The following is an 11,820-nucleotide window of genomic DNA, read 5'->3' as shown; positions in this document are numbered from 1 at the left end:
TTAGGTACATACAACACCGATGGAATTAGCCTGTGGATGACATACATATTCTCAGTCTGCACATCTGTCTTTAAGAATTAATTGCATGTGTATATTTTATTAAGTAAACAGCAGATTTATTCAGCATTTTCCACAAAAGCAAAATTATTGGTCACAAAGAAGCGTGTTTTGGTGGAAACACTGCACTGTGTGCAAGGCCTTACCTGCCAGGGTCTGGTCCCACTTGCTGATGCTGTTTGACTCAGCACTGAGGCCCTCAATGTATTTCAGGTAGGCTTCGGAATGGAGGAGCCTCTGTGTCTTTGGTGGAGGGGAGACGAACATGGGGGTCGTGGGCTGCTGCATGACCGGCGGGGCCGCCGGGCTCTGCCCGGGGTACGGAGGGGGGGCCTGCTGGCCTGGGGGGCCAAGGATTCCTATCTGCAACGACAAAGCCATGGAGAGATCACAGCTGGGGGGACTGCAGGGAACATCCTGATTTCAGGGTCATCCTCACACAACGGAGTCTCAGATAAGGTGACGGGCAAAGGCCCAAGAAAATGTCCCTGGAGACGCCCACTTTGTGCATCGCAGTGACCCCTGGCCAGAGAGGGGAAGTGCAAACCGACCATATTCACATTTAACAGACTTTGTTCATATTTCTGATCTATGTAGACATACTCTGATTATCATCACCATTTCTTTTCTCTCCTAATAACCTTAACTTCATCTTTTGCCTCCTTTTTATTTCATGTTTTCTCCAATTTGATCAGAAACCATGTGGTCTGTGAAGTGCAGCGTTTAACTCTGAAATATCTAATCCAAATTGATGCTGATCCTTGGAAGACTGGGATACTTCCACAGAATCACTGTCAGGCAAAAATCCCAGGCAGAAAAAAAATCCCAGTCACAGAGAAGAATTCCCACCACTGTGGTTAAGTGGTAATACTGAGAACTCTTAGCACAGATATCCTGTGGTCTGGGATAACTCAATGTCATGACATAAACACTTCACTACCTACTCTCTCAACTTCTGGTTTTCATGGACTCATAGAATGGTTTGGGTTGGAAGGGACATAAAAGATTATCTGGTTCCAACCCCCTGCCATGGGCAGGGACACCTTCCACTAGACCAGGTTGCTCAGAGCCCCATCCAGCCTGGCCCTGGGACACTTCCAGGGATGGGGCACCCACAGCTTCTCTGGGCAGCCTCTGCCAGTGCCTCTGAATAACTAACTTAGCCAAAATCACATTTCCCTTTATCATGGAAAAAAATAGTCAATAAATTTGGAACTGTGCTGAACAGTTCCCCTGTATTAATCACTGAGAAGGAACATCTGCTCATCACTGTTACCCAAACGAATAGATTCTGAACTGCCAGTGAACAGCTGCTTCGTCAGTTTGTGAAATATAGGAGCAAACAAATTTAAAACAAGTTTTTACCCACTCCTCAACAGCTCAGAAAGTGGACAGCACCTTCTGTGCATCACCAAAACATGGAAAGCCTAAATTACCAGCAGTTTAACAGTGTGTGGAAATTACTTGATTTAGTTTAGTAGAAGGAAAGCAAAACAAAACATTGCCTTGATTATACTGTAGAAGTTACCTCATACCCAGACAAACCTCGTTATTGTAATAACAACTCAACAATCAAACACAGACCTACACTCAGAGTAAAATATTAACTGGTTTAAATACATCAGTGTGCATTTCATCTCTGTTCTCCCTGGGATATAGCCCACGTGCATCCCTACATGTTTTAACTGGGATTGTTCAAATGCTAACTCAGAGCCTTGGAGCCTCACAAATAATGCAGAAATGACTCACCTGCTGTCCAAATGGACTTGCTCCTGGTGCTGGAGTGCCTACCATGGGGGACACATTTTGGCCTATAACACCTATATTCCAAAATATAAAATAATTAGTCTTATTTCAGAGCAGTGACAAATACCTCTTTGGTCTTCTATAGTAAGAATTTACACTTTGATATCGCTGCTCACAGTTATTTTAGGCAGATGTACAACATTCAAATACCCCCCTCTCCCCCAGTAAAAAACTTCATAAGTTTCTGAATGAAAAAAACACAAACTAATGTGACAACTACCAAACACTGATAAGTGGCCTGTTGAATTACTTAAATTAGAGAAATGCAAAGCAAATAGTTTTTGCTTTTCAGGTTTTTCACGTTACTTAGCAATTGCCTGACTAAATCTTTTCATCTATAATATATGCCTTTGGCTTGACAGGATCTTCCTGTAATCCTTTAAGAAAGGAAATGCTGATCTGCTTTAGCAACATTTAATATTTCCTTGTGTTCAGTTTTACAAAATAAGTTCACAGCAGGATAAAATGCAAGCCACTGCACAAATTCTGTTAGATCTCAGTAATATCAAACACAACGTGTAAGTTAAGTTTCAATAGTTTTACACATTTCTAGACTGATAAACATTTGAAATAAATGTAAAAAAAATAAAAGGTGTTTGTTTCTCTCAAACATATTGAGACTTTTCCCTACTGCACAGAGTGCAGCACACTCCTGTCTTACACACAAAATACAGATCTACATGAGTCATGCAGTTCCTGATATTTTACATATAGATGCTTTGGTCTGAAAAAAATGAAAGTTATGTGTGCTGCTGCTTTTCTTTCTGCTTGTGCCACTTCTCATATTCATTAATTAGAAAAGCTGCAAACTAACTGTGCTCTTCCTGATGGTTTAATTTACATTAATTAAATGCATGATTTCTGTATCAGTGATCGAAGGACGTGCCACTGCATTTTCCACAATCAAGCACATTTCAAATGTATTTTCCATTTGATCACAGCCCCTGGTTTAAATGTATTTGTACCAACAGCATGTCAGAAGTTGGGAAAAACATTGGTAACACAAGTTGTGGAATATGGCACAGATTGGAAAGGTCTAGAGGAGGACACCCTCACCCTCCCAGCATCTGAGCATGGAGTCACCCTTAGCCCACCCTGCCCAATTTAGCACTACTTCATGTGTGGTCCTCCATTCCCAGGCATTATGTTTTCCCTAATCCATATCCTCTCGGTTTTAAACAGCATCCACACAGCCTGCTACAGTGGGAAAAAACCCTTCAGAGAGATGCATTGTCCTGGATTCACCTCCCACACAGTTGTAGTGGCCGATGTGTGCTAAATGTCAGGGAAGGCTCCCAGACCCAGCTGTTGTCCTGCTCCCTCTCCGTGACACATCGTGGGGAATTATCACTCCAGCCAAGCTGTACATGTAATACTGATGGGTTTAAAAAATACCAAGCAAGCAAACAAACAGGAAAAAAAACCCAACCCAAATAGTTTGCATACAGATAAATGCCTTAACAGAGCTTCTGATAAATATAGTTGCAAGGGGGCAGGGGGAGGCAAATGAGACCATTTTGTCCACAGCTCGTTTAACAGGTGAACATAGGGATGCACATGTTTTACACAGGCACATGAGTTATCAGAGGTAAAAGCTGAGAGAATCATCAGGAAACAGGATCAGAGGGCAGATAATATTTTTCCCCAATAATGAGGATACATTAATGGCATTAACACCGGAAAAATGTTTGTTTCATTCAGCCTCGCTGTTCATCAAAAGTGTGGCCAAAAAATAGCACAGGTGCAATAGAAATGCTCTCAAAAATCAATTTGAAATATGGCCACATAGAATACTGAATTCACATTGTCCCCACCTGTCTCCAGTCACTGTTCTGTCAGTAAGGTTTGATCTGAACAGTGTTTTACAATAACACATCAGTGCCCCGGTGGCCAAGGGGTCTTAGGTGACCAGGTTCATTTCAGTGCAGTCTGACATTAACACACTGAAAAAGCATCTGGTAAGGAATGAGAGCAATGCATTTAATTTGTAAGCCCCCTTTAAATAAGAAAAGAAGGAATGGAAGGATGCATTCAAATGACATAAGGGTGTGATAGGTCCATTCCAGCTTTTCACATTTCTGATAAACTCAAGCACAATTATCAAGTTTTTTTGGGCTGAAGCAAAACTCCTGCTGGAGCAGCCCCACGTTTCCCCAGTAACCTTTCCCAGAGGGTTCACTGGACATGCTGTTCTGCCAGCGTTGTGCACACACCTCATTTTCAGCAGTGTGTGCTGCAGCTGGACAAACCCGCCAAGACAAGCTGCAGAGAACTCCTGTAAGAACTGGTTAAACGGCAAGTACATGACAATGACATAAGGAGCAGAATGAGGATGAGGTTCTTACCGGGTGGTGGGATGCCTGGGATGCCTGGCATACCTGGCGGAAGTTGGTGGGGTGGGGGCACCCCTGGGTGAAGTGGCTGCATGCTGCCCATGCTAACAATGCCATCAACTGGGCCCTGCAAAGGTGGCAGCACCGGTGGATAGCCACTTATCATGCCTTGAAGGACACAACAAATTTCAAACATGCATCAATAACATGCAGTATGACCTACACAGTATGACATGCACTATCCACACACACATACACACACACATACACACACACACACACAAAAAAAGCACCTTTAGTACAGCAAGACCACACTACAATTAGTATCTTGCAAAAAAAAAAAAAAAAAAGAACACAAACTAAAAATTAAAAGAAAAAAAAAAGTTGTAGATGTGCAACACTGATCTTCTGATGAATTAGTATTTAGTGTATTTGTATGTTCTCTCATGGGGCGACAAACGCTGAATACTCAGGTACGTTAACACAAGGAATAAATTCAGCCACAATTAAATGTTACTAACGCAAGCAGTTTTAATGCAGCGGGAAGCTCTGCCATCTGCATACAGATTACAGACACAACACTGACTCCACGCCCAGCCCCGCTCTGTGGGCTGGCTCAGAGGCCACAAACACAAAGACCCCAGACGTTTTTCTGCAGTGCATGTGCAAAACTGGCACACGAAAGCCCTACAACATTCACGTACAGTGACGGGTGATTGTTGTTAAACCATCTCCAGTGTGAACTAAGACAGTAACACAAATTTGAAACCTGGGTGTGCTGGGCTGCAGTAACTTAAACTCATGGCACTGAGCTGAAGTAAAAGGACTTACAAGGAGCACCTGCAGCCCTCACAGAATTTCACTGCCTGTGTTTTCAAGGTGTCTTTATAGGAAAATCAATGACACTGAGAAGACTGTCTCGTGCTGCTGCTCATAAATTTAGTTTTCGGCATGTGAGGGAGGATAATTTATTTTTTTTCTGGTTTCGGCTCAGATTTGCTGCTATCCATGAGGTGAACCTACACAATATCACTGCTCTATGTTTGTTAGGCCCTGGAATGTGTGATTTAAACAGATGCATTGCCAGGTAAGCAAGGAAAGGGATTGGAAAGACAATGAAAAGATGACAGAGGACAGAAGCAGGTCTAGAGAGATGAGGTAAGTTTAGAAATGCACATTTGCTGAGGATTCTATAGTCTGCTCCAAGAAACCACCCACTGAGTCTTTGCCACACTCCTTGTAATTCATAAAAGAAACTTTCAGAACAGGAATTCCTGGAATAAGACTGGCCAAAAACTCTCACCAGTTCTGACTGAGAACAAAGCTGTCACAAGCTCAGGGTTGAAACAGAACAAGCAGCTCCAAAATATAAACTAAATTTGTCACTTCCTCTGGAAGTTACAAAGCTGAGAAACCTTAAATCCCAAAAGCTTTACACCCTGGAGAAAACATCAAGAAAATAAAGAACTAATCACCCTCAAACCTTCATTTTCCCTAGACTGACATGTTAAATATGCCTTAGGTACCTATTTCAAATATCTGGAACATGGTCTATATCTGTTTATTAACATTGAAATCCATATTTCTAATGGAAAAAGTTGAAGAAAACCAACAAAAGCCTCCCTGGCATAAAGGGCTTTCACTGCCTGGTACTTCCAATGCACTCTGAGCTGCAGACACATCCTCAGTGCATTTACATGCACTTTTAAAGCTTCAAAACAAATCAAAAAACCTCCAAGGAATCAAACCCATATTCATCCATCATGGAAGCTTATTCTACATTTCCAATTAAAATATTCAACAACTGCCTCTGCCAATAAAGTTGTCAGCAAACCTCCACGAGAAATCAGTAGCTCATTCCATGTAAGAGCAGCCACTCTCTTACCCCACGTATGAGTTACAAATTTTCATTTTAAACTAGTAAACATGGGCAAACTATTTCCAGCTCCCACAGCTGTGATTTATGTCTTTGAAATTACTTGTTCTCCCATTTTTTACTATAACAATGTAAGATTAAGTAAACTTCTGTGGTACCTAAATTTACAAGACATTAAAGCGCTGTGTGCCAAGAGAAACACATCTCAGAAGGCATCCAGATTTCTTGGACCCGTGGGCTGTAAAGAAGTTCTGGGAACTTCTGTGATGGAGAAGTTCTCTGCACTAGAGAAAAGCAATCAAATGATGGAGGAGGATGTCAAGGAAGTCCCAACAGAACAAGATACTTCTAAGTAAGACTTGTGGAAACCAAAAGATGAAAGACTGTGTTTTTCAAATGGGCCACAAAAATAGAAAAGAGTTTAAAAAGATCCACTCGACCATCTACTTTAAGGAAGTATTTCCCAGTGCCAAAGGGAAGAGACTTGACTGTGTAACTGCTTGAATAAGATGATGGTCTGAAATGCAGGTTTGCTCTTGAGGAGGCTGCTACAGGAAGTAAGGTGTGTAGTTTGCAGAATGCACATTTTTGGGAAAGTTTTAAGGAAGTGGTAATAGCAAGTATTACTGCCCATCAACACCTGCCTCTAAAAACTGGAAAAGTGACTCAATGCCAAAAAACCCAAGAACCAAACCAAGAAAACATAACCACAAGAGGATGACATTTCTACATATTCTAGACTGAAGTAAGTTACTCACTAAAGAGATCAGCACTGGGGAACTCTTTTTTTTTTTTAATTTTTCTTATTATATGCACAGTACACACACACAAACATAGACCAACTGCAAACAGTTCAGAGGAAAATTATCAAGAACATAGTGGAAAAAAAGCCAAAAGAAAAATGCAAATCAGTGTAAATAAATGCTTTGTAACCTGGAGATCATGAACCAACTAAGGAATGTGCCTTCAGTTAAAACAACCATGCAGCCTATTTACTGTAAAGGGATTTAGAGACCATGATGAAAAACGCTTCAGGCTGTCAGCTCGAAATATGGCCACAGCCTGTGAGATGAGAAAGAAAAAGAAAAATGACAAAAGAATAATGGAATAATTGGAATGTCTTAAGGGAAAGTTAAAAAGACCCCCAAACTCAAACCAAAAAAAAAACCCCAAATACCCATTTTTACCTACTTGGCACTATTTTGACCTTGACTGAATCGGTTTATTTTAAATAGAAATTGGGGAAGTGAAACAACCTATCAGGTCACACCTAATTAATTTTCTCACCCATGTATGGCTGATTTCCACACAAGAATCTTCGGTGGACTACATTGTCTTCAGATCTGATCCTGAAAATACTTACTCCGAGCATACTCCCTATGAAATCAAGCCGGATTACAACTGGTAACGAGCACAACACCCAGCAACAGGGACCTCGTGGAAGAGTTCTCCAAGCCCAGTTCTATTCTGAAAAATAACCTGATAAAACCGGCAATGTTGGCATTTTTGTCTTTGTTTCTGCAACGGCTCTAGATCCTGGTCTGCTCTGCTTACCGGTGCCTAACAGGCAATTCTGTAAAGCTTTTGCTTGGATTCAAAATCTGAGTTACATTCTGCTGGCCTCTCACCTTCCTGCCAGGAAAACCCCCAGTAATTCCCCCTCCTGGCTTTACCACTGCCACAGATGCTGCATGCACTAGAAGACTACCCGGCTCGTGGCCCTCCTGCCGCCGCGGGGCTAAACGTGAGCTCTGCGAAGCAGAGCGAATAAACACGACTGCACACCAACAGAACGGGACCACTGCACGAGGAGGACCCTGCTCCCCTGCATTCTCCACAGGCTACTCACTCCTGGAGCAAGTACCATTGGATACCAGGCTACCCCTGCACTAGGTATGCTCGTTACGAAGAAAGACGGAAGAGTTTTGAGCTTTTTTTTTTTTTCTTCCGCAAGAACAACGTGACCCAAGAGAGTGTTCAGAGTTATGAAGGGGGTTGATAAAGTGGATGAGGAAAAAATGGTCATAGCTCCTACGTTTTACCTGCAACGGGTGTCAACTGCTGATTGAGCATTCCCATTGGTGTTGGTGGCGGCACCACCCCCATAAGAGCCCCGACAGGAGTGCCTGCCCGGGGGGAGGAATTCTGCTGCTGTGCTGCTCGCTCTCTCTCCTGCTGCTCAGCAACTTTAGCTGCCCGCTCTGTAAAAGTATTTTAGATTTTCAGTTCTGTTTTGTAACCCAGAATTTCAAAATATTTATCTGTTCATTAAAAAAAAAAAGGACTAGTCAAAACACTGGCATAGTTTAGTCAAATATAAAAGTAGAACAGATGAATCTTTCTACACAGCATTATGATTTGATTTCATGTGGCTGCAGCTAAGACTTTTAGAGAACCTTTCATGAAAAATATTCCACAAAGTTTTATCTCTTTCTAAAAAAAAAAAATAAAAAAAATAATTAAAATAAATAATAAAATGAAAATTTAAAAAAAAAGTTAAAAGAACAAATTTGATGATAATAACACCAGTGTTACCAACATGAAGCAGCAGTCCAGCACTAGGCTCGGTCCGCACTAGGAGAACATGGCAAAACATTCCCTGTTTTGACACCACTGGCTCAGCCCAGCCAGCTGCAGCCAAGGCCAGCAGCTCTCACACAGATCTGCCACCAGCTGCTGTGGGAGTTGAGGCACCATGTCTGCCAGACATGCCCTGAAGAACGATGCAAACAGCAGACAGCAGTGCCAGCCACTGGCCTGTTTATTTCTGGGCTCCCCATATATTTTACTACTGATGCAGTTGAAAGGTGGTGGCAAAATCGGGGAGCATTTGTAAAGTTTCCCTAGTGTAGATTGGTCCTTAGAGTTTGGAACATAACAAGCAGCAGTTTGATAAACCAAAAATATTTTTCTGTGCCTCTTTCTGTCATTTTCCCCATTTGGTCCCCTTTGAGCTATTTTTTTTTTTGGCTGAAGATGTCTAACTCACATTGTGCTGCTCACTGGAGGTCATGTGTGTCCTTTGTACGGTGAATCTGGTCATTATCTCAATCAAGTTTCTCACTGTGACTGCAAGAACAAAAGATCTACTGCAGGGTAATCTGACCAGAGGACAATTTGATATTAAGGGAAGGGCAAAGGGTCACGGGAAGAAGAAAGAAAAAAAAAAAAACAAAACCCAAGCCAACAAAAAAAAAAGGAGATATACTGAATGCCCACTCCAGGTGCTTTGGGGACATGCAAGTTCCTGATTTGTTTACTCTGAACGTTGTGTCTGTCTGGCACAATGAGGAACAACAACCAAGGATAATGGACGCAGGGGACAGCTCCAGCACTTTTTAACAACAGTGAAGGCAGGGCTACACGTTCTCTTGCAGTTGGTGAAAGATGGAAACTGCCACTAAACCAGCAATCAAGGTCCTCTGTCAAATGAAGGCTAAGAAGAAGTTCATCAAGGAGATTAAGTTATGCATCCTGCCAATGTTACTCACTTTCTCTAGTACATGAACATCTACCATGCATTTGCCTCCTCTAGAACCTGCTTGTGCAGCTTCTAGCACTACTTCCATACACTCCAAGACCAGTTTCATTTCCAAAGGCATTTCCCTCCCTCTTTCCACTTCTGTCGTTTCAGGGAGAGATGACGACGCAGAGAAACCCCTACATTTACTACAGGCAACTTAGATGGGATTGAGCACAAAATACACAAGAGGTTTAAAGGTAGATCCTGAAGTAGAACAACGAGACAATCCTCTCCAGAGCAGAGAAAGTGTTTGGGGAAAAGATGAAGCAGTTGTTCTGACTCTCACCTACTCCTGGCCAGCCAAAAAAAAATGGTCAGACAAAAGTAAAAGTTCTGGAGACACTCTGATGAATGAGAAATTACAGCTTTATCAGACTTCAGAGTGCTCAGGTTTGAAGAAGGACCTGCCCTAGGACAGTACTTAAATTTCACCTTGCCCTGAATGACATGGAACTAACAGATGGAACAACATTGCCAAAGGGAACTGGAGGAGGTGTCTGAAAGATCGGCCTGGAGCATTCACCTTAACACTCAATACTAAACCCAAATCACTTAGGCCAGGACTTGATATCATTCAAACATTTCCAACACATCTCAAGAGAGTGCTCTGAACAGAGTTTTTCCTTAAAACAGGCCTTTCCCTCACTCTCATGCATTATTGTCTTTTACTTTATTTAGCCATGCAGGCACTTCTACTGCTAATAAAATGAACTAATACCCTGCACATAACACCAAGTGAAATTTTCAGTGGGACAAAATGGATCTAAAACGCAAGCTACTTTTCACCAGAAAATGGAAAGGCACTTTTTCACTGAGGTGTCAAACCATGCCTACTCCCTGCTCCCTGGTGCAGGTCCACACCAGAGAGCAGGTGAACTTTGACTCGTCACAACGGAAGGAGTGAAGTTTCTCTCCTTCCACACATGGTAAGCAAACACAGTCTGGATGCTTTGTTACCCCATCCCAATGCCTCAAAACCAAATAAAAGTAAGTCTAGCTCTGGGCAGACAGCAAGCCAGGGAAACTGCAGCTCAAAACCCAAAAGCTTTGGAAAATTTTAATTGAGAAGGAAGATTAAAATGGAAGCACATAGACAATCATTAACACAGTGGACAAACAGTGTCTTCCTGCAGAAGTGCTCAGGCTGCTCTAAGTGAGGAAGCAGTGACATGCCAGCCATCCTACTGCTTAAGGATTAGGCTGCAAGGAGGGATCTGCCAATAAAAAGACACCATGTGCACCTAGAAGGGTGTAAAAGGAAATGACTACAGAAAAAAGTAAGGCCCCAGTACGTTCAGAAAGAAAGAGCATTACCATTTCCCTTCACAGCATGTGGAAAGAAAACTTGCACACAGCAAAGGGTGCTGTGCTACCCTCCAGAACTGCAAAGAGGTGCTACAGAAAATTCAGGAAGGACTGAGGTGGCTGAGAGGGGACAGTGACAGCATGCAAGCTTCCAGCCTGAAGATCAAAGCTGCCTTTAAGTTATGAGTATGCAGAAAACCTACAAAATCTCAAAGAGTTACAACTTAATAGGGCCATAACTTTCCAGGGTGTTGAAATGTTCCTATCCAAAGTAGCATTTTCTTCCAATAAAACTGCATCAATACAATAGTTAATATTGTTAATATAGTGTAGACACAGTATTAACTAGGAAATAACTATGGATGTTAAGCCAATGTATTTGGCTTGGAAAGGGCCTGCTGTTAAACTCTATTTTATTCTAGTCAAGTTGAAACACAATGACCACTATCAGAAGGGAGGGAAGGAATGGAAGGAAAGGAGGGCAGGAAGCAAAGGAGGGAAGAAAAGAAAGGAAAGCAGGGAGGGAAGGAAAGGAGGGAAGGAATTGAGGAAAATAAGGGAGGAGAGGGACAAAAGATCAGTCTGAAATATCTCATGACTATGAAATATTCCTAGGCTTACTTCAGGATATGAAATATCTCAACAAAATCAGTTACAACAGTTGATTAATACTATGACTGAACAATAGCTCATATTTACAGCATAATAACAGATTTGTATCCTTGATTTCACACTACCAAAGCCTCTCAGGACTCTAAGTACTGCAAATAATGAACTTTTTCCTGCTCCACTGTAAGTCTTTCTTACCTGCTGCTACAGCTCTCAAGAGCTTCTTGTCCAAAATTCCCCCTGGTCCTTGTTTAAGAAAACTTTCACAAAACATTTTTCCAACTGACTTCCAGCTCAGGGGCTTCATGTCC

The 11,820-nt window shown here is 42.0% G+C and overlaps 1 protein-coding gene across 8 annotated transcripts in view; it reads right to left on the bottom strand.

Annotated features, from left to right (window-relative positions):
• The window catches only part of PBRM1 (polybromo 1), a 71,932-nt gene that overhangs the window by 17,203 nt on the left and 42,909 nt on the right, over positions 1–11,820 (bottom strand). For 5 of the 8 annotated variants that reach the window (XR_001875630.1, XM_017819898.1, XM_017819896.1 and 2 more), the window contains 3 exons: positions 4,209–4,364; positions 1,807–1,877; positions 204–420 (listed from right to left, as the gene is read on the bottom strand). Coding sequence is in view for 7 of the 8 variants with exons in the window: in XM_017819898.1 (XP_017675387.1) it covers positions 204–420; positions 1,807–1,877; positions 4,209–4,364 (444 nt within the window). In the remaining variant the exon portion in view is untranslated. Of the gene's footprint in view, positions 1–203; positions 421–1,806; positions 1,878–4,208; positions 4,365–8,114; positions 8,274–9,079; positions 9,159–11,820 lie in introns of those variants that run through there. The other 3 variants (XM_017819903.1, XM_017819900.1, XM_017819902.1) reach the window with 3 other exon arrangements.

This window comes from Lepidothrix coronata, unplaced genomic scaffold (assembly GCF_001604755.1).
Source record: "Lepidothrix coronata isolate B3197 unplaced genomic scaffold, Lepidothrix_coronata-1.0 Scaffold78, whole genome shotgun sequence".
NCBI lineage: Eukaryota > Metazoa > Chordata > Aves > Passeriformes > Pipridae > Lepidothrix > Lepidothrix coronata.
The sequence above is the reverse complement of the archived record's forward strand: the minus strand, read 5'-3'. Positions and strand labels throughout refer to the sequence as shown.